The sequence below is a fragment of the Chiloscyllium plagiosum genome, unplaced genomic scaffold (assembly GCF_037043375.1).
Source record: "Chiloscyllium plagiosum isolate Xiang-an unplaced genomic scaffold, Cpla_swu_hap1 HiC_scaffold_15, whole genome shotgun sequence".
Lineage (NCBI taxonomy): Eukaryota > Metazoa > Chordata > Chondrichthyes > Orectolobiformes > Hemiscylliidae > Chiloscyllium > Chiloscyllium plagiosum.
The window spans coordinates 14,043,348-14,067,181 of record NW_028270153.1 but is presented as its reverse complement, the minus strand read 5'-3'; the positions used below and the strand labels follow the sequence as shown (position 1 = coordinate 14,067,181).

General features: G+C 44.4%; 1 protein-coding gene across 5 annotated transcripts in view; it reads right to left on the bottom strand.

Moving 5' to 3' along the window:
• The window catches only part of LOC122560270 (protein CBFA2T1-like), a 162,542-nt gene that overhangs the window by 92,979 nt on the left and 45,729 nt on the right, over nt 1-23,834 (bottom strand). Inside the window, exons 1-2 of one of the 5 annotated variants that reach the window (XM_043710799.2) lie at nt 14,455-14,780; nt 7,098-7,169 (exon numbers count right to left, since the gene is read on the bottom strand). The exons of 1 other annotated variant lie outside the window; for it this stretch is intronic. Coding sequence is in view for 1 of the 4 variants with exons in the window: in XM_043710797.2 (XP_043566732.2) it covers nt 7,102-7,108 (7 nt within the window). In the remaining 3 variants the exon portion in view is untranslated. Of the gene's footprint in view, nt 1-7,097; nt 7,170-14,454; nt 14,781-23,834 lie in introns of those variants that run through there. 3 more of the 5 variants (XM_043710797.2, XM_087994753.1, XM_043710800.2) reach the window with 3 other exon arrangements.

The following is a 23,834-nucleotide window of genomic DNA, read 5'->3' as shown; positions in this document are numbered from 1 at the left end:
TTTTTTTCACTGCAGTCACCTAACCTAACAATTAACCTTCAGCGTTCCATATTGATGACTACAATAGTAGTTGTGGCTCAGTGATAGCTATCTCATCCTCCCCCTGGTATAAGCCACAGGTTGCCAGTTCAATTCCCACTCTACAGGCTTCGGACTGGAATGTTGGAGGTGTTGCCTTTCAGGTGAGATGGTGAACGAAGACCCATCCCCCAACACAGACCGTGTGAAAGTATCATTGGTGTTACTTCAAAGAAAAGTCAGATAATTGCATCCTGGCCAATATATGTCCCTCGATCAATGATCCAAAAGCTGATGATCACATTGCTATTTGTGGAAATTCTCTATGGAAATTGTGTTCACTGCCGTAACAATGATTACACATCAAAAAAGTTAAAAATCACACAACACTAGGTTATAGTCCAACAGGTTTAATTGGAAGCACACTAACTTTCGGAGCAACGCTCCTTCATCAGGTGATTGTCCTGATGAAGGAGCGTCGCTCCGAAAGCTAGTGTGCTTCCAATTAAACCTGTTGGACTATAACCTGGTGTTGTGTGATTTTTAACTTTGTACACCCCAGTCCAACACCGGCATCTCCAAATCATGACATCAAAAAAGCTACATCATTGGCTATAAAACACTTCAAAACATTGTTGGAGTGACTCAGTGGTTAGCACTGCTGCCTCATAGCACCAGGGATCTGGGTTCAATTCTACCCATGGGTGACTGTCTGAGTGGAGTCTGTGCATTCTCCCTATGTTTGTGTGAATTTCCTCCGGGTACTCTGGTTTCTTCCCAGTCTAAGGATGTGTGGGTTAGGTGGAATGGCCATGCTATAGTGTCCAGGGAAGTGCAAGCTATAGCTGGGTTAGCCATGAGAAATGCAAAGTTACAGGGATGGGGTGGGTCTGGGTGAGATGCTCTGCAGAGGGTCAGTGTGGACTTGATGGGCTGAATAATCTACTTCCATCCTGTAGGGATTCTAAGTGCTATATGAATTCAAGTCTATTTTCCCTCAACTACTGAATGTGGAGATAATTTGTTTGCCCTTCTGTCTGTTTGTCTGCAAACAATGTGTCTCAGAAATTAATGGATGGACTTTAACAAAACAGATGGGGTAATGGACAGGAAGAACAGATGCAGTTTCTGGTGATAATGTGGAATTAAATCCAGATCCTGCCATGATTTAAAGGAACCATTAACGCTGGGAAATAGAGCAAAATGACTTCTTAAAAATGTATGGGCTGCTATATTTAAAATCTTATTTTAGAATGCAGTTAATTGCCTAACACACGCTCAGCAGATCTGGCAGCACCTGTGAGAAGGGAAGAGAGATCCCATTTCAAGTTCAGTGACCCTTCTTGTTGATTGACTCATTTCCGGTGGTGCAATTGTCACAGCTGCCAAAATGTGAGCAGAGTTTTCAGATCAGGTTTTTTCCCGGATATATAAAGCCACCGCAGTGAGGTGGAAGCTCTTGGATGTAGGTTTGCTCGCTGAGCTGGAAGGTTCAGATAATAAAATACTGTGCAAGGACTGTAACAAACACTACATTGGACAAACAGGCAGAAAACTAGCCACCAGGATACATGAACATCAACTAGCCACAAAAAGACATGACCCTGTCTCACGAGTATCCTCACATACGGATGAAGAAGGATACCACTTCGACTGGGACAACACATCCATCCTAGCACAAGCCAAACAAAGACACGCAGGAGAATTCCTAGAAGCATGGCATTCCAACCGGAACTCTATCAACAAATACATCGAGTTAGACCCCATCTACCACCACCTGAGAAAAGAAACAGGAAGTGACTTCACCACAGGAAGTAACATCATCAACCCAAAGAAACCCAAAAACATAAATAGAAAGCAAGAATTTTCAGCATTGCTTCGCCTGAGGCCCACTGAAGATGTTACCTAGTAGGGTAACGAAACATCTGGAAATGAACCTTCCAGCTCAGCAAGCAGACCTACAACCTGAGCTAAGACCTACAGAAGCTCAGAATAAAAATAATAATTTTTTTTTCAGATTTATCATTAAGAGGACATCAGCCAGGTCTCTATAAGCCTCAAAGAAGAGTCTTTATAATGATAATAATGTCGTGTTCGCACAATTAGGTGCTGGTGCTTATAATGAGTACCCAGTTCTCTTGTTTTGTGCATGACTCAGACCAAAAACAGCAGGGACAAGCTAGTATTTGGCCAAGGATTGTATACAGCCCTTGTCAAGCCCCAACCAAGAACATTGTGTTCTGGTTTAGAAACCATACATCCTTTAGAAAGGATGTAGGCCTAGGGATTAGGTATAGTGCAGATTCACCAGAAGATACCGAACCTAATAGGATGAATTATGACAGCAGTTTGTAAGAACTTGGTTTACACTTCCTCAAGTATGGAACACTGAAAGATTATTGTACTGATGTACGTAAACTGTTAGAAGGATTTACGGTTTGATAAAATCATGCATAGGGTATATAGACAAGGTCATTTCCCTGGGGTGGGGAGTCCAGAACTAGAGGATATTGGTTTAAAGAGAGAGGGGAAAGATATAAAAGGGAGCTAAGGGGCAGCTTTTTCATGTAGAGGGTGGTACGTGTATGGAATGAGCTGCCAGAGGAAGTGGTGGAGGCTGGTACAATTACAACAGTTAAAAGGCATCTGGATAGGAAGGATTTAGAGGGATCTGGGCCAAGTGCTGGCAAATGAGATTACATTTATTTGGGATATCTGGTCACATGGACAAGTTGGACCAAAGGGTCAGTTTCCTTGCTCTACATCTCTATGATTCTATGACTCTATAAATAAAGGTCATATATTTCCTCTCAAGGTCATTTGGTACACAGAACTTGAGTATCACTGAAAAATATATGTCATGATTTGGAGATGCCGGTGTTGGACTGGGGTGTACAAAGTTAAAAATCACACAACACCAGGTTATAGTCCAACAGGTTTAATTGGAAGCACACTAGCTTTCAGAGCGATGCTCCTGACAATCACCTGATGAAGGAGCGGTGCTCCGAAAGCTAGTGCTTCTAATTAAACCTGTTGGACTATAACCTGGTGTTGTGTGATTTTTAACTTTGAAAAATATATGTTTTGTTGATACTTCCATCTTATATCCATCAGGGCAACTTACAAGAATAGCGATGTAAGGGGAAGAATGTTTTTATACTGTGTGAGAGTGTAATTTGTCAAAACTTCTCACCTTGCACTCATCAGAACAATTCTTGTACTGTATCAACATTTTTAGATTTTTAGATTAGATTAGATTACTTACAATGTGGAAACAGGTACTTCGGCCCAACAGGTCCACACCGACCCACTGAAGCGCAACCCACCCAGACCCATTCCCCTACATTTACCCCTTCACCTAACACTACGGGCAATTTAGCATATTTTATTCCCCTTAAATTGGTTTTCTTGCGAACTGTCCTGATAGAATCCCTACAGTGCAAAAATAGGCCATTTGACCCAACAAGTCCACAATGACCCTCTGAAGAGTAACCTACCCAGACCCATTCCCCATGAAGAGTTTATGTTCAAAACATGGACTCTCCTGCTCCTCGGATGCTGCCTGACTGGCTGTGCTTTTCCAGCACCACACTCTTCGACTCATTCCCCTAACCTACTACTCTACATTTACCCCTGACTAATGCACCTAACCAATACATCCCTGAACATTATAGGCAATTTAGCATGGTCAATTCACCTAAGCTGCACATCTTTGGATTGTGGGAGGAAACCAGAGCACCCAGAGGAATCCCATGCAGACACGGGGAGGATGTAAAAACTCCACGCAGACAGTCACACGAGGCTGGAATCAAATCCGGGTCCCTGGCACTGTCAGTCAGCAGTGCTAACCACTGAACCACTGTATCATGAGTGCAAGTCGAAAGGTTTTGATAAAATGTGTCCTTTATTCAGCAATATTTCCTCTTAGAAGCAAAATCCAGGGAAAGATGCCATTTTAAAATTAGAGTTGGGCCATTTTGAGGTGAAATCAAAAATAAAATTCACACAAAGAGTAGCAAAAATCTGGAACTCATTTCAAAACTTTGCAAATGCTGCGAAAAATTAAATTTTCTAAATTGAGGTCAATGTTTGACCACTAAAGAAATCAGGGAAGATGGAACAAAAGCAGATGAGGTACAAACCAGCCAGGATCTGAATGAATAAGGTCCATGGTCTTGTTCTTCATTTCTTAAATATTGCCTTCTCATCGATGATCCACCAAAGGATTATTAGAATGAGGAACTCACTACCACATGGAATGGGTGAGGTGAACAATGCAGAGGACTGTTACGGGGACAGGAGATGAACACATGAAGGAGCGAAGAATGGAAGGATATTCTGTTTGGGTTCGATGAAGAGGATACCAGGAAGAACATGTAGAACATAAACACCTCCACCATTGGAAACCACTTTGGCTGCCTGGCCTGACTATGAGCTCTACATCTGTGTAACTGGGACACAACAACAGTGAACAGATACTGCTGGCTTTGCTTTCTTGCCTTCTCCCCTTCACTCAATCTTGTCTTTTACCTAATATGGCTCACTAAGCATTCTGAACATGCAGGACAAGATGGCTCAGTGGTTAGCACAGTTACCTTACAGCACTAGGGACCTGGGTTTGATTCCTGCCTCAGGCGACTGCCTGTGTGGAGTTTGTACACCCTCCCTGCGTCTGCGTGGGTTTCCTCCAGGTGCTCAAATTTTCTTCCTTAGTCAAAAGATGTGCAAGTCAGGTCACTTGGCCATACTAAATTTTCTTATAATGTGCAGGCTAGCTGGATTAGCTACAGACAATGCAGGCTAAGGGGGTGGGTCTAGGCTGGATGCTTTTTGGAGGGCCGGTGTGGACTCGATGGGCTGAATATCCTACTTCCACACTCCAGGGATTCTATGATATCCCAATTCCTCCCCCCAAAGCAGGAGAGACACCAAATTGGATGGCCAGGAAGTCTATTGGGATTGCCATGAATCTTCCAGTGAGTAAAGAGAGCATTTCAGGAAGTGGGATTGCTCCTGTTTGGTGGTGCCTGTCTGTTCATGCTCATTGTAACATCATGGCGAAGAAAGTGAGGAAGAAACATGGCATTGCCCTGCTCATCCTAAATGGAGCACAAAGTGGCTGAGGACAGGATCACAGGGAGCATCAGAAGACAAGGGCACATTCCCCAAGCATGTTGTTTTCATGTGTGTTACAACCTGCTCAGGTGACACTGCCATTTTTCACAGTCATCACTTCCACCGATGCCGCCGCCGCCACCCCACCCCCAAACCCACCACCCCCGGGTACCTCCAGCCTGTATTGGCAACCCAATGAATTCAGAATGCCGTGTGGGCGGCACGGTGGCACAGTGGTTAGCACTGCTGCCTCACAGCGCCTGAGACCCGGGTTCAATTCCCGCCTCAGGCGATTGACTGTGTGGAGTTTGCACGTTCTCCCCGTGTCTGCGTGGGTTTCCTCCGGGTGCTCCGGTTTCCTCCCACAGTCCAAAGATGTGCAGGTCAGGTGAATTGGCCCGTAGTGTTAGGTAAGGGGTACATGTAGGGGTATGGGTGGGTTGCACTTCGGTGGGTCGGTGTGGACTTGTTGGGCCGAAGGGCCTGTTTCCACACTGTAATGTAAACTAAAAACTAAACTAAACTAGAATATTCAGAAAGTCTCCACGGCTTTACTCGGAGAGGACTATTTACACAGGACGGTAATTACAAATTTGCTTGAGCCCAACTATAAAATGTATCGATTTGTTTTAAACAAAAAAAAGAAAAAAACATTAAAATATTGAGGAAAAACAAACATGAAAAGAGATAAAGTGAAATGGGAACATCTGGTAAAAGCAAACAGCTTTTGTTAACAGTCCGCTTGCAATTCTAGCATCCAGCCCAGTGATTTTCCAACTGCTAATGGACAATCAAACCCAGGAAAATATTTGCTGTCTCCCATCAAACCCACTCCATTCCCCGTTAAACAACAAAAACATGAAGAAGGCAAAATACAACTGGGAGGAAACCTGCTCACATTCTTCCAACGATCATTCACACGACATGTACTCCTACATCTTGTGGCCATGCCCATCGTTAGCAAAAAATGTAACAACCTCAGAGTACTCTTAACCAAACAATACCTTGCACAGCTAGGGGTCTGATCCAGGAAAGATTTGTATTTATATTGTAACCTCACAGCACTTCACATAAAACCAGTCATTTCTGAAAGGCAGTTGCTGGCCAGTTAGGCAGGACAGAAAATGGTACAGTACAGAAGGAGGCCATTCAACCCATCACGTTTTGTGAAAAGTTTAATTATTTCACTCTCCTGCACTTTCTACACAGCCCTGGCTCTTAAAATACTCTGAAATGTCCCCCTATTTGTCACATAGAGTCATCTTAAGTCTCTGTCCTTCTCCAATCAAAATAGGCTCTCTCTAACTGGTTAGCTCAGTTGGCTGGATGGCTGGTTTGCGATGCAGAGTGATGCCAACAGCGTAGATTCATTTCCTGTACTGGCTGAAGTTACCATTAAGGGCTCTCCTTCTCAACCTCTCCACTCACCTGAGGCACGGTGACCCTCAGATCAAACCACTACCAGTTGTCTCACTCTCTCTCTCATGAAAGAGCAGTCCTATGATCTGGTAAAACTGTTGTGACTTTACCTTTAGAGATGTTTCTTAGGGCTAAAAGGATTAAAGTACAAGGGGAGAAAGCAGAAACAGGGTGTTTAGTTTGATGATCATATTGAATGGGGTAGCAGGCTCAGGGGGCTGAATGGCCTACTCCTGCTCCTATTTTCCATGTGCAGTTTAGAGCAGGTGGGTGTGAGGTTTGGATTACAGCACCAAATGAGTACAGGTAAGGGCAGGGTCGAGTAATGTTACAGACATAAAGATAGGCAGTCCCGATGGTGGCAGGGGTATACAGGAGGGAAGCACATCTCTGGGTCAAGGGTTGTGAAAAGTCTGGCATCAGGGTCTGCAATGGAGAGGGGAGGTCCCAGAGCTTCACAATCACTTCAACTGATTTTTCAAACTGAATTCATAGCAGCTTGAGAACTCAAATATCGACTGTATTGTGGTGGAATGTAAACTCACATACTCGACATCAATAGTCCAGGACCTTGGATTGCTGGCAGAGTAGCACAGACACTGTACTACAGCAACGTACTGGCAGGGGAAAAAAAAGAAAAAAAAACTTTCTGTTAACTATGTAAAGCAAGTGCCTTTTTTTGATATCTGTAGAATAAGGGAGCAGCGTTGGCACTGTATTGAAATTAATTTGCAAGAATTTGTAGATGCCTTTCATTCATCTTAATCCCTGTAGAATTTCACCCCCTTTTGTAGCGAGATATCAACATAAGTACCAAAATCATTTGAAAAATAATCATGTGATTTTTTAAAATGTATTCATGGACGTCCGCAAGATTATGATACATAGACCAACATGCATTTAGATAGTCACAGTGAAGAATTTTTCTGAAACCATTCCAAGGCTTCACACACACATAGATGAGGCATATGGCCACCAATTCAGGAAGGAACAGTCAAAGATCAGAATTTTAAATGTAATGATTGAATTACAAGGTGCCAATATGCACACAGATAGCATGTGAGGGATAGGGGGCATCATAGGTATGGTGGAGTTCAGGGCAGGTTGAAATTACCAGAGAAGAGAAGGCGAAGGAACTAGCAAGCATGGGTGAATCTACTGGTGATGAGGGTTTAGTCAGTAACAGGGTAGAAATGGGCAACATTACAGAGGTAGAAGAAAGAGACATTTAAAAGTGCAAAGCAGTGAGAAAGTAATAGGTATTATAGTGGAAGCTTCCTCAGATCAATAACAATTGACAAGATGCTTTGCATTAGAGTCTAGTTTGCTGGAGAACAGGGTAAAGTTGAAACTTTATTGCTGGAACAGCACAGCAGGTCAGGCAGCATCCAGGGACCAGGAGATTCGACGTTTCGGGCACAGGCCCTTCTTCAGGATAAAGGCCATTAAAGGTCATTTACCTGCTTCCACTAAAACCAAATGATGGAAGTGACATGTCATTCCTTGTACAGTACACACTCAAAAGTAACAACATCAGCAATGTTAAGGGATCTGTGTCATGGCGTCAAGACCATAGACTTGTCAAGGCCACTGTACCTGAATCCACACAGTCACACTCACCTCTGTTCACTGCTGACTGCGGTACCAACTGAATTGCTGCATTGAGAGCAGACAGTGCTGACATAAACACAGCAGGAGTCAGAGGCCTCTAGACTCCATTCCAATCAAAATCACTACCTTTGTTGATTAATAGCAAGGTCAGCACTTTTGACTGTTCAGAGGTGAAACTGAACAAGTTGCATTTAGACAGAACTTTTAAGTCATTAAATGTCCCAAAGCACCTCAATGGATTAATTACCGAGCAAAATATGAAACCCAGCCACATATTAGATCAGGGAACCAAAAACTTGATCAACCAGGTAGATTCTAAGGAATGTTGTAAAGGACGACAGAGAGTTGGAGTGGTGCAGTGATGGAATTCCAAGGCTTGGAGTCTAAACAATTGCAAGCAGGGTCACCAATGGTGGCCATTATTTATCCCATAGTTAACATTACAATCAGTGTTTACCTCTTCATTGCTATTTGTGGGAGCTTGCTGTGCACAAATTGGCTGCTCTTTCCAACACTACATCTGTGATTCACTTTCCAACTATTCCATTGCCTAATATGAATGAAATTACATAAATAGAAGACATTCTGAATTTCTATTGGGTAGAGACAGCAGTTTGAGCAACTGTAAAGTAGATGATAGAAAATTAACTTCAATGGAAAAAAGGGGAATTGGTAAATAAACTCTCTATTAATTATTGCTCATATTACACTGTTCCACAAAGTCAAGATCCACCACATAATGAGGGCACTGTAGCTCGGTTATGTCAACTTTAAAAATAAAAAGCTTGTATTAGTACAAGTCACCACAGAGTAGCCAGATTATTTGGAAAGAAAGCATCATCCTTTCAGAAAAGAATCTTATCATTATGTGGCTCCAGTGCCCCCATTCCCAGGAGGCAACGGCCTAATGGTTTATTGCTAGGCTATTCGTCTGGAGACTCAGCTAATGTTCTGCGCAGCTGAGTTCAAATCCTGCCAAGACATGAAACCATTGTTGATTGTCATGAAAAAACCCATCTGCTTCACTGATGCCCTTTAGGGAGGGAAATCTGCTATCTTTACCTGGTCTGGCCTACATGTGACTCAATTGCCTCTGGTCTGGGCAATTAAGGATGGGGAATAAATTCTGACCAAGCCAGAAATGCCTCCATAAGGTGAGGTGGGGGGCAGATGAAGTCTCCAGTTCTAGTGATTGACACTTAACTGCACATGAGAATGTGTGAACATAAGGGTAGATTAGATTCCCTACAGAATGGAAACAGGCCTTTTGGCCAAACGAGTCCACACCGACCCTCCGAAGAGTAACCCACCCCGACCCTATATTTACCCCTGCCTAATGCACCTAACACTACAGACAATTTAGCATGGTCAATTCACCTGATGTGCACATCTTTGGACTGTGGGAGGAAAGAGCTGAAAATGTGTTGCTGGAAAAGCACAGCAGGTCAGGCAGCTTCCAAGGAACAGGAGAATCGATGTTTCGGGCATGAGCCCTTCTTCAGGAATGAGGAAAGTGTGTCCAGCAGGCTAAGATAAAAGGTAGGGATGAGGGACTTGGGGGAGGGGCGTTGGAAATGTGATAGGTGGAAGGAGGTCAAGGTGAGGGTGATAGGCCAGAGTGGGGGTGGGGGCGGAGAGGTCAGGAAGAAGATTGCAGGTTAGGAAGGCGGTGCTGAGGACTGTGGGAGGAAACCAGAGTACCCGGAGGAAACCCACGCAGACACGGGGAGAACGTGCAAACTCCACACAGACAGTTGCCCAAGGCTGGAAGCGAACCCCGGGTCTCTGGTGCTGTGAGGCAGCAATGCTAACCACTGAGCCACTGTGCTACCCCTCCGTCCTGTGATAGGACTAAGGGAAGTACAGATGGGAGTACATCAGCAAGCGCCTGTTGGGCCAAATGGCCTGTTTTCCGAACTGTGTAAGTTCAATGCAATGCCATGTAAAGGGGTTACATGAAGACAGCTATTTTTTCAGGGTCAACAGAGAAGGCCCTTTAGTTCTGGCTTTACCCAAACCTTGAAAATGAATTAAATAAAATTTATTGCATTAATGGAGACTATTGCACTTTGCCAGTCATGGAGGTTATAGTCATACAGCAAAGGTGCATCTAATTCATCATGACTCATTTAATTAGCAGGTTGACATTCGCACAGTTTTGTATGACCCATGAGATCTAGGATGGATTTAGACTAGAGATTGGAGACAAAGAGTTATGGTCATGGTGACAAGAAAGACCATTAAATCTTCACTGATTAGCTCTTCTTGATGCTCCTTCAATACAAGAGTGCTGGTCTTCCTGACACTCTGCTCCAAGGCACCTAGTACCTTCTTACCAGCAATGTCTAGATGTATAGGCTACAATTACAGTGATATGAAGTGCATGGACAAACCTCTCTTGACCTGATTAACTCTGCAACAGCCCTCTGACTGGGGACCACTTCGATTATTAGACCATGAGACAGAGGAACAGAATTAGGCCATTCGGCCATCGGGTCTGCTGTGCCGTTCAGACATGGCTGATATGTTTCTTAACCCCATTCTCCTGCCACATGCCCCACTTGCAACACTCCTCTCTTGCCATTCTCAGATAGGTCATTACTCTTGGCAGCAAGTCTAATTATCTACTTGACAACACTCTTTTGAAGAGTTGCAATGCGAAGAATGGAAGAACGAAGGTAATTTGCAGCAACTCTGATACTGCCTGTGGAGTATGATCTAGATGTTGCTGCACGCACTGCAGGAAAGGTTTTCATTGGCTTGTTTAAGCAGCTGAAAGCAAGTGCTTGCAAAGGGACATGGCACTGGCTGCTACACAATGCACTGCATGTTGCCAGAGGAAGTGGTGGAGGCTGGTACAATGGCAACATTTATAAAAGGCATCTGGATGGGTATATGAATAGGAAGGGTTTGGAGGGATATGGGCCGGGTGCTGGCAGGTGGGACTAGATTGGGTTGGGATATCTGGTCGGCACGCACGGGTTGGACCGAAGGGTCTGTTTCCATGCTGTGCGTCTCTATGACTCTATGTTGTTCTAATTAATTATTCGGCTCAGTCATAAAACACGTGAGCTACATGCAGAGTACAGACTTGGGCAGTAATCTGACTGAGTCTGTGAATGGAGGTGTGTACAGAAAAAATCCAAGCTGACAGACCAATGCAGTACTGAGCTGTCAGAGGCATCTTGTTTTCACTGAAAACCATTACAGTCAGAATGTTACTGGACTGGGGATCCAAAGCATCCCATGTCATAGAGTCATAGAGGTGTACGGCGTGGAAACAGACCCTTCAGTCCAACCCGTCCATGCTGACCAGATATCCCAACCCAATCTAGTCCCACCTGCCAGCACCCGGCCCATATCCCTCCAAACCCTTCCTATTCATATACCCATCCAAATGCCAGTTTTGGAACTTTGGAAAACAACAGCATTTTTAAAAGGGGGAAGAACAGACAAAGGAAGCACATGTCCTTGGGTTGTGGGTTCAAATCTCACCAACACAGCTGGTGGGATTTCAAATTGATTCTTAAACGTTGGGATTGAATACTAATAATAACAATCGTAAAGCTATTACGAATTGTTATTAAAACCTGCCTGATTTGCTATAGAGAATGTTGCCTCTCCTAGCTGGTCCAGTTGACTCCAGACCCACAGCAATGTGGTTACTCTTCACTGCCCAATGAAATGGGCCAACCAGCTATCGATTCAATGGTAACTGGGGATGGGCATCAAATGCTGCCAGTTATATTCATGTTCCCTTTTGAAAAGGTGAATAAAAAGATTATCTGAACATTCCCACATTGCTGTTTGTGGGATCTTGCCGTGCACAAAGGTGACTCCATGTTTTCCTCTGAGATACAGTGAGGGCATTCCAAACGGCACCTCAAGCAGAATGTTCTAGGGCATTCTGAGGTTGTGAAAAATGTTTGTAGTACTTGATGCAGAAAGGAGTCCACCTCTGCTCCCCTGTACAACCCAACCCCGAATCAACAGCACAAAAACAAGGGGCTCTCCAAATGGGCGCTGACTGGGTTGAACCTACATTCTAGATGAGGGGGCGAGGAGAAAGTCCTCCAGTCTGAGTTGGCAGGGTCTTGAATGTTACAGAGTCAGAGAGATGCATAGCGGGGAAACAGACCCTTCGGTCCAACTCGTCCATGCCAACTAGACATCCAAAATCAGGGATGGGGAACCTGCGACCTTGTAGGCCACTGTGTGTGGCCTTTTGAATGAATCCAAATTTTGCAGAACAAATCTTTTATTTTTTAGTAATATGTTTTTCGTCCTTTATTATTTTTATTTTAATCTTAAAATGAATGTATTTAAAATACCAGAGAGTAAAAGAAAGTTCAACGAAATAATCCTCACAGACTGACTGCCACAATTTTAAAAAATGTGAATTTTGAAGAATATATAATTGAAGTTTCTTAGATGCGGCCTTATTAGATTACAACTAACATAATGCGGCCTTCCAACATGTCTCATTTGCCAGCACTTGGCCCATATCCCTGTAAACCCTTAAACTGGTGTCAAAAAGTGAGGCGCTGGAAAAGCACAGCAGATCAGGCAGCATCTGAGGAGCAGGAGAGTCGGGCGTTAGCCCTTCATCAGGAACGCCCATCCTTCTGCCTCTGGGATGCTGCCTGACCTGCTGCGTTTTGTCCGGCGCCACTCTTTCTCGACCCTTGCCTCTCCAATCCTCATTTTCTCCTGGTTGTTGAAAGTAAACGGTGCTCTAGGGGAGTGGGTATGGTGTTGAAAATGTGGAACGTCAGGGTTATGGATGTGGGACTGAACGTGAGCGCTCCTCAATGAGCTGGCAGGCGGACAATGGAGCGAATGGCCTCCCGTGCTGCGGGTTCTACAGCCGAAGGGGAAAGAGGGAAGGGAATGGGTGGTTCAAGCCCCTCATGGGGGTGGGGGAATGCACGGAGATTACAAAGCATCCATAGCACCCAGTGTCCTCAGCTTGCTCCCAGAGTCGGTGTGAGGGGGACTGACCTGGAATATCACACAGCTCACAATGTGCTCTCTCTCTCTCCAGCAACAGCCAATTCTGGAAGGGAAGAAGCTATCATTGACGGGGAAACCCATCCAGTTGGGCCTCTCACTGGACATGCCTGACTAGAAAACTGCAACAATTTGCAAAGGGATCCGCCAGTCGCGGGACACCCTCTCTGCTGCCCAGGCAACTGTCTGACACACTGTACCGCCACACACACCTAGCCCCCTGACACCTCGACAAACCCCCCACCCAGCACTCCCTGATGCTGACACCCTGCAAGAACGCACCGTTCACAGAGACAGTGAGCAGAGGGAAGGTTCACACAGCCCCATCTAACCACACACAGCTCTGCACAATTACCTTCAATACAAGCTCCTTCAGGCACAGAGCCGCAGAAAGAAAAAAAATTCAAATCCTCGGTAGGATTAAGCTTTCTTCTCCCCACCCCCTCCCCCCTCTCCCCCCCCATGCATCTACCAAGTGATTAGAATACAGAGAGATTTAATTAGCATCACACTCACAACACACACAGATACACACAGGCAGGCACACACAGCCACATTCAGATATACATATAGATATACTGTACACACAGATACACACATACACACAGACTCATACAGATATACACACAGATACACAGACACATGCAGATATACACACAGACACATAGATATACTGTATACACAGATACACACATAGATATACTGTACACACAGATATACAGACACATACAGATATACACACAGACATATATAGATATACTATATACACAGATACACAGACACATAGATATACTGTATACACAGATACACACATAGATATACAGTACACACCGATACACACAGATATACAGATACACACACATGCAGATATACACAGGCACATATAGATAATACTGTATACAGACACAGATATACTGTACACAGATAAACACAGACACAAATACACACATAATATACACACATAGATACATGCACAGATATACAGATACACAGACACATACAGATATACACACACATATATTTACATACACACACGTACAGATACACACAGGTAATACACACACAAAACAGCCCGACAACAATGAATAATTTTGAGCACTTTGACAGCCTCCGCCATGCAGTCAAATTTGAGACAACTCCGTCAAATTCTGCATCGCTATTATTTACGAGCACAGGTAATTGCTGGTAAATTTATACAATTTTTCTTGCACAAAAAGCATTTCGAAACGGCCAGAAGTAGTGGCAGATTCCCGCGGGAGGACTGCAGACTCAAAGGCTTACCTTTCTCCCCGTCGGATCCCCGAAGGCAGAATGAGCCGCCTTAAAAATGTCAAGATATTCCCCTGAATATCGAGATGTCTGAGGGGGAGAGTCAGTCTTGCTCCTCACCGCTCGCTTTCATTCCTCAATGCGGTCTTGTTACCAGCTTCTCTGTTTTCTGCCATACATATGCTAAGCATGTGTTCAGTCTCACATCTGTGAGCCATTGAGAAGCAAATAGCAGCCTCTTTTTTAAAAAAAATTCCCCCTATTCCCTCCCTCCTCCCTGTAAATATTAGGAAGTATAGACCTTGCAGTGCAGATGGAGCCCAGATGGGTCCAATGTGTGTAGCCGAAGTGACCAGTTTCAGATTCCCCTGTCTTCCTCGTCACAAATACATATCATTCCAAGACCTGGTTAATATGTGATGTCACTAAACACATGCCCCCTTCCATAACGCCTTGGCCAATCAGCCCTGGAGTCTAGACGTTTGATTCCTTTAACATATTAACCTCATTTGCAGACAGCATCTTCCTCCTGGCTGCATGAGATACTAGCTCAGCAACAGCAAAAAATGAATGAACTGCTCGAGTACTTTCCATTCTCTCTTGGTCACTGGAGTTTTCTTTTGAACAGACACAAATGGACTCAGTCCAGCTGACGGCTTCGAGGGAGGGCACTTGGGTTTTGTTTCTGGGGTTGTAAGTATTCAGGCTTTTCGGATTTCAGAAAACATAAATGATTTCCACACACTCCTGCTGCAGATGAGCAGTAAGTCGCAAAGCTAAGGTGAACCCAGGCTCAGTCCCCTGCTCTGCACTGAGTCGATGGATTTCAGCCAGGACACTCAGTTTCGATTTTTTTTTACAGAACCCCTGACCCTCCTGTTTTTTTTTTCTTTTTCTTTCTTTCTCTCTCCCCACACTGCCGCCTAACCGCGGTAGTGCTTATTTTTCCCCAGCACCCATGGTGTGTGTGTGCAGGTGAGACACAGTGAGAGACACAAGGTGCACGAATCTTTATTCAATTTCCACCACCAGGAAGATAGGAAACACCCCAGTGGCCAGTGACAAGCGGTGCCCTTCACATCAAAGGGCAATGCTGTGTGATCAAACAGTGAAGGGGAGGGCAGGGATTAAATCAAAATAGAGTTGGAGGGGGAAATAATGCACTCCATTCCCTGCAGCGCCTACCTCTCCCTGAACAACTTGATGGACACCGCGTGCTCCTTCTCCAAGGACACCCGGGCTCTAACATAACCAGGGAAGAGGGTCGACCCTAATGACCCCCTCCATGGCCCGCTGCCTGGACCTGTTTATGGCCAGGGACACTCAGTTTATATGCTGTAAGGGGGTGGTGGGAAGCCAAACCTTAATTTGTTCTAGGTTTCTGCGTCCATTCCCTGCTTGGGCATTGAATATGCTAAAGGCTCTGTTCCAAATATCCCAATCTCCAGCCACAAACAGACCATTCAGCCCAATCAGACCATTCTGGGATCAGACTTCAATCAATCAGCCTTCCCTTGCCCAACTGTATCAATATTATTCGCTCCTCCCTTCTCCCTCTTGCGTACGGTTCAGTTGCTAGCAATGTTTATCCCTCTATCAACATCTCCAAGACAAATGATCAGGTCATGATCACATTTCTAACTATGGGAATCTACCGTGTGGATTCTATGGTGAGGCTCGGTGGTTTGCATTGCTGCCTCACAGTGCTGGGACCTGGGTTCAATTCCATCCTCGGGTGACTATCTATGTGGTGTTTGCACATTCTCCCCATGTCAGTGGGTTCCCTCTGGGTGTGCCAATTTCCTCCCACTGTTCAAAGATGAGCAGGTTAGATCTGGGTGGGATGCTCTCCGAAAGATCAGTGCACTCTCAATGGGCTGAATGGCACTGTATCTGCACTGTAGGGATTTTATGTTCAATTCTAACATTGGCTGCCTCGTTTCCCATATTACCACAGTGACTACACTTCAAAAGTATTTAGTTGGTTTTGCAATATCTGGTGGTCATGCAAGATGCTATATAAGTCTAAATTATTGAGTCATAGAGATGTACAGCATGGAAACAGACCCTTCAGTCCAACTCGTCCATGCCAACCAGATATCCCAACCCAATCTCGCCCCACTTGTCAGCCCAGCCCATATCCCTCTAAACCCTTCCTATTCATATACACATCTAGATGCCTTTTAAATGTTGCAATTGTATCAGCCTCCACCACTTTCTCTGGCATCACATTCCATACACGCATCACCCTCTGAATGAAAAAGTTGCCCCTTAGGTCTCTTTTAAATCTTTCCCTTCTCACCCTAAACCTATGCCCTCTAGTTTTTGTCCCCCACCCCAGGGAAAAGACTTTGCCTATTTATCCTATCCATGCCCCTCATAATTTTGTAAACCTCTATAAGGTCACCCCTCAGCCTCCGGTGCTCCAGGGAGAACAACCCCGGCCTATTCAGCTTCTCCCTTTAGCTCAAATCCTCCAACCCTGGCAACATCCTTGTAAATCCTTTCTGAACCCTTTCAATTTCATAACATTCTTCCGGCAGGAATGAGTCCAAAATTGCATGCCATATTCCAAAAGTGGCCTAATCAATGTCCTGTACACCTGCAACATGACCTCCTAACTCCTGTACTCAGTACTCTAACCAATCAAGGAAAGCATACTAAATGCCTTCTTCACAATCCTATCTACCGACAACACTACTTTCAAGGAGCTATGAACCTGCACTCCAAGGTATCTTTGTTCAGCAACACTCCCTAGGACCTTACCATTAAGTGTATAAGTCCTGCTAAGATTTGCTTTCCCAAAATACAGCACCTCACATTTATCTGAATTAAACTCCATCTGCCACTTCTCAGCCCGTTGGCCCATCTGATCAAGATCCCGTTGTAATCTAAGGTAACCATCTTTGCTATCCACTACACCACTGATTTTGGTGTCATCTGCAAACTTACTAACTATACCTCTTATGCTCACATCCAAATCATTTATATAAATGATGAAAAGCAGTGGATCCAGCACCGATCCTTGTGGCACTCCTGGTCACAGGCCTCCAGTCTGAAAAACAACCCTCCACCACCACCCTCTGTTTTCTACCTTCGAGCCAGTTCTGTATCCAAATGGCTAGTTCTCCCTGTATTACATGAGATCTCCCATGGGGAACCTTGCTAACCAATCTCCCATGGGGAACCTTGTCGAACACCTTACTGAAGTCCAGATAGATCACATCTACCACTCTGCCCTCATCAATCCTCTTTGCTACTTCTTCAAAAAACTCAATCAAGTTCGTGAGACATGATTTCCCAAGCACAAAGCCATGTTGACTCTCCCTAATCAGTCCTTGCCTTTCCAAATACATGTACATCCTGTCCCTCAGGATTCCCTCCAACAACTTGCCCACCACCGGCGATAGGCTCACCGATCTGTAGTTCCCTGGCTTGTGTTTACCACCTTGCTTAAATAGTGGCACCACATTAGCCAACCTCCAGTCTTATTTTTCTAGCTTCCCCTTAATTCCATTGTTACTAGGTATTTTAAACACTCCCTAGGCTAGCAAATTCTCCATTATCACCACTCTTTCAGCAAAGATTTTTTGTCAGAATGCCTGATTTGATTTCTTGGAGACTATCTTATTTTAATGACTTCATCTTTCATTGCCATGTTGGAGATGGTTCATAGATGTGGATCAACATAAAGGAAATCAGGCTAGACTATTGTAACCTCAGTACTGAGCCACCATTACTTCAAGGATTTAAGAATATTGGGAGCAGAAATGGGTCATTCAATCTCTTTAATCTGCTTGACTATCCAATAGCTGAAGTTTCATTGTTCCATGCTGTTACCCAACCAACTTATCAGTCCTGAAAAATCCAATTGTTCCCTCAGTTTCTGGAGCCTCGAGTATCTGGATTTAAGAGGTTATCAGATTGCTAATTGCCTTCATACTGCAGACTGAAAGCAACAGGGTCTTAAAGTTCCTCATCTTGCACTGATCAGGACTGCGGCAAGAATACAAAATTTCAAAAGAGTACTCTTGCTTCTGCCCTGATGACTGCCAGATGTAATGCTTTGACAGAACAGACGTTCTCTTCAGCAAAATTCTGAACTTTGAAAAAAAACGATACCATCACTAATTGGGTCAGCATTTATTGCCCATCCCTAATTATTGCTGAGAAGATGGTGGCGAGCTGCTTTCTTGAACCACTGCAGTACAGTTAGTACACACTGGTTGTCATTAGGGAGGGGGCTCCAGGATTTTGATCCAGTAGCAGTGAAGGAATGGTGTTATATTTTCAAGTGAGGATGGTAAGTGGATTGGAGGGAATTTGCAGGTTGCGGTGTTCCCATGTATCTGCTGCCCTGACCTCCCTGGCAGCAGATGTTGTGGTTTGGAAAGTGCTTTCAGATAAGTTTTGCTAAGTTACTGCAGTGCATCTTGTAACTGGTACACACTGCTGCCATTCTGCGGCGAGGGTGGACGGAGTGAATATGCAAGGTGGCGGATTCAGTCCCAATCAAGTGGGCTTGCTTTGCCCTGGAGGGGAGCTGAAATTCCGTGGTGTTGTTGGAGCTGCACCCATCCAGGCGGGTGTGGTTATTCAATCACACTTGTGCCTTGTAGATGGTAGACAGGCTTTGGGGAGTTGGGAGGTGAATTACTCGCTGGATAATTCCCACCCTCTGACCTCTTGTACATGGTTGATCCAGTTGAGATTCCAGTTAGAGTGTGAGTGTGTGTGTGCGTACCTGTTTACCAGTTCCACTCTTGAACAGCCTAGTTCCTATTTCAAGGCTGGGTCCACTCATCTAGGAATGCTTCCGACTGAACCCTTTTAGACGCTTTGATTTGCTGGGAACTCCATATGCTATATTCCAGGGAGCCTGGTGTCCCAATCCATCTTTGGGAAGAGAGTAGGAGAGGCGGCCAGTGGCTTTGAACGTTCCTGCTCAGCCACAGCTCCAGCCTAGAAAGGTGACGGGACGTGGAGATGTGCCTGTGAAATATCGCACTGCTGAGTTTCTTAGCGAGAAGCTTGCGCTGTGTTCACAGCTTAATTTTACACATGAGGAGAGAGCCTCGGGGGAGTAAGAAAGAGCTAGCACAATGGATTTCAACCTGTTTTTTTGGTTAAGGAACCCTAGAATGAAAATCTATAGGACCGTAATCCTTTCTCCCTCCTGCCCTCCCACCGTACATATTCTGAAACAAACAAGAAAACAAAGTTGAGCAAATGAAAGAAAAAGCAACAATATTTTTTAATATGATTATTTTTCATCAAATACATCTTGAACAAGCTTCCTGGTTCCGTTTCGGAATGGTCCTTAACTTCTGTGACATCCTGATTGAAAAGCAATGAGCTAGCATCATGGGGCTGAATGGCAGCAAAAACTCTATCTGGGCAAAGGAAAGGGGAAACCTCTGGGGGAAGAGGGTCTGGATGGGGAAAGAGAAGACAAATTCGGTTCTAGTTTCAGTCATATTCTTAGGTACTGTTAAACATTTTGCCTGCACATGTCTGCATTTCAATTTAATTCCTTCCTGCTGCCTAGATTTAATACAGGTGTTCAAAATTACAAGGGATCTTGACAGATAGGAGAAAACTTTCCACTGGCAGAACAGCCAAAACCAGAGGGCACAGATTTGAGATAATTAACAAAAGAACCAACAGTGAGCAGGGGTAGATTTTTTGTAACATGACAGTCTGTTTTGATTGGAAAGATCAGTGAAAGTAAATTTGATGATAACTTAATGACAGATCGTTTTTGAAAACCCACCACCAAATCACCTGTTTGATGAACTAAACGGTTAGCGAGTTTTGAAAAGATTCGTAGCTCAGGTTGAGGTTCTGGATGTAGGTTTGCTCGCTGAGCTGCAAAGTTCATTTTCAGACGTTTTATTACCTAGTATGGTGACTAAACGTCTGAAAAAGAACCTTCCAGCTCTTCGAGCAAACCTACATCCAGAACTAAACAGTGACTTAATTACAAACACTAGCTACCAAGGTCTACAACAGGTAGTAATACGTTATAAATGAGAAGTGGGGATGTGTGGAAAAGATTAGGGGAAATGAGGCTGATTAAATTGAGCTCTTTCAAAGAGCTGGCAGAGGCAGGGTTGGGCTGAATGGTCTGCTTCTGTGCTGTCAGGCTCTATGATGAGCCACCCGTCTAGTTCTTGCAACATCACTGCCACCAGAATCAACCATTCTTTAGCATAAACTTTTGAGATAGCATTCACAAAAGCATCCATAATAATAAAACAAACTGCGGATGTTGGATATCTAAAACAGGACAGAAATTGCTGGAAAAACTCAGCAAGTCAGGCAGCGTCTGCCGGGAGAAAAAGTGGAGTTAATGTTCTGAGTCCAGTGGCTCTTTCTCCAGTTCTCGAAAGGTTAACTCTGCTTTCTGTCTACAGTTGCTGCCTGACCTCCTGAGTTTCTCCAGCCATTTCTGCTTTTGTTGTCGATAACCATGGCTGGTCAATTGTACTTTGCATGTGCATGGGACAGCAATGTTTTTAAAGCATCGGGGAAGGCAGTGATGTGAAATGCACACACACAGGTCAAACTTTCGCAGTAACTGCACATCCTAGGCATACACTGTCACTTGCTGTGTGATGTACACTGCACTATAAATGTGACAGATTTCTCACTATGAATTAGCTTCAACAGAATTGATTCATCTGAATTAGAAACTTCATGCTCACCTTAGGACAAAGGTCATAGGTTCAAACACCTCTCTCAGGTGCAAATATATCGTCTAAACCAAATCAATGGGGTTGTAATGATGGAGTGCTACATTGTCAGAGGTGCTGCTAGCCCTATCAGGGTGGACATACAAAACCTAACAGTACTTTCTGAAGCAGAGTAACAGAACTCTTCCCAGTGTTCTTGCCAATATTTATCCCCTGAGCATTTCTAAAAAGAGAGACTAGAAGATTTCGGTCTTGCATCGATCAGGACAAACACAAGAATGCCAAATTTCAAATGATCACAACAATTTATACTGTTGCAGAAAAAGGTATTGGTTGGGCAGCAGGATGACTCAGATTGATTGAGTTGATGGTATGGAGACAGGGGCAGGGAACAGTTGGCTCCCAAGCTGCTGAGTGATTCAAAACAAGAAGGCATAAGAGATATACATATTCCTTTTAATAAAAACCAATAGAACTGCGAATGCTGTAAATCAGAAACAAAGACAGAAGTTACTGAAAAGATCTGGTAGCATCTGTGAAGAGAAATCAGAGTTAACGTTTCGGGTCCAGTGACCCTTCCTCACAACTGATGGTAGCTAGGAAAATGTTGGTTTATATGTAGAAGATAGGGTGAGGGGAGGGGGTAAGGAGTAAATGATTAGAGGGGGATAGAGCCCAGATAGAGAGAGAAGAACACTTGGACAGACAAAGGAATGGATAACAATCTGGCTGGAAGGGTGAATAGCTGTTAATGGAGTAGCTAGTCGTTAGTCAGTCGCTAGTAATAGGTAGTGTGTATTGACAGACAATGCGATAGCAAGGCCTGGTGTGTGGGGTAGGGGACTAGGACATGGGGGAGTTAGGCCCTAAAATTCGTGAACTAGATGTTGAGTCTAGAGGGGTGTAGGGTCCCCAAATGGAAAATGAGGTGTTGTTCTTCCAGCTTGCGCTGAGCCTCACTGGAGCCCTGCAGTAAGCCTGAGACGGAGATGTTGGCCAGGGAACAGGGTGGTGTGTTAAAGTGGCAGGCAACTGGAAGCTCAGGGTCTGTTCTGCAGGCTGAACGTAGAAGGTCTGCAAAGTAGTCACCCAGTCTATGGTTCGTTTCCCCAATTGGATTAGATTCCCTACAGTATGGAAACAGGCCCTTTGGCCCAACTAGCCCACACCGACCCTCCCAAGAGGAGACCCCTGACACTACAGGCAATTTAGCATAGCCAATTCACCTGGAGGAAACCAGAGCAAACACGGGGAGAATATGCAAACTCCACACAGTCACCCAAGGCAGGAATCAAACACGGGCCCCTGGTGCTGTGAGGCAGCAGTGCTAACCACTGAGCCACCATGCCAGTTTGTTGTGTATATTACGGATTTGGATATAAATGTTAGAGTTATGATCAGTAAGTTCACAGATAACACAAATATTGGCGGTGTGCTAAAGAGCTGGGAGAAAGGCGTTAGACAACATAGAAACATAGGCAGGACTGCTTAGGTGGACTGAGTGATTGCAAATAGAATTTAATCCTAAAAACTGTGAAGTGATGCACTTGGAAGGACTGAACAGGCAAGAGAGTACCTGTTGAATGGTGAGACCATCGGAAATATAGAGAGAGGGACCTTGGTCCACAGATCCTTAAAGTCAGCAGGACAGCATGTAGAGGAGACTACATTATGGTCTCCTTTGTATGTCCAACTGTTCCCTTTATCTGGGCTCTATCCCCCTCCTATCATTTACTCCTTACCCCCTCCCCCCATCCTATCTTCTTCATATAAACCAATATTTTCCTAGCTACCACCAGTTCTGAGGTCGGGTCACCAGACCCAAAACGTTTACTTTGATTTCTCTTCACAGATGCTGCCAGACCTGCTGAGCTTTTCCAACATTTTCCTTTTGTTGAACAAACTGTGTAAACGTATGCCTAGCTAGATTACAAAGTTTGACCGATTATATCAAATTGGTTAAATGAAACCAGAGAACTGCTGGTGGTCAACAGAAACAGAAATTGCTGCAGAAACTCAGCAGCTCAGGCAGCATCTGTGGAGAGAAAACAGAGTTAATGTCTTGAATACAGTGACCCATCTCCAGAATCCTTCAAAATATTAACTATTTGAGATGGAGAGAAAATAGAGTGTACATTTGGAGGGATTCTGAAGATGGGTCAACGGACTCAAAACATTAACTCTGGTTTCTCCCCATTGCAAATTGTTTGCTGTTTTAATCATTTTGTGCACTCAGGCTATTGTGTAAGAATGTCCAATTGGAGAATCACACCCAATAGCAGACTTTGCTTTGGGGTTTGTAAATGCAGCCTCACTATGTATAGCCTGAACTCTGCTTATTGCAAACAGTGTCAGAGGTCTCACATCACCAGGTTATAGTCCAACAGGTTTATTTGAAATCACACGCTTTTGAAGTGCTGCTCCATCATCAGGTGAAGTCACCTGACAAAGGAGCAGCGCTCCAAAAGCTTGTGATTTCAAATAAACCTGGTGGACTATAACCTGGTGTCGTGTGACTTCTGACCTTGTCCATCCCAGCCCAACACCAGCACCTCCACAACATTGCAAACAGGAACATGCTATCCCTTAAGTTAACAACGCCATCAAATTTCATTGATGATTATCAGAGAAGGCTGTGTGGAAGGCTGCTCAATTTCCTATGTCTCAGCATTTAGATACTTTTTTCATTGGCTGTAA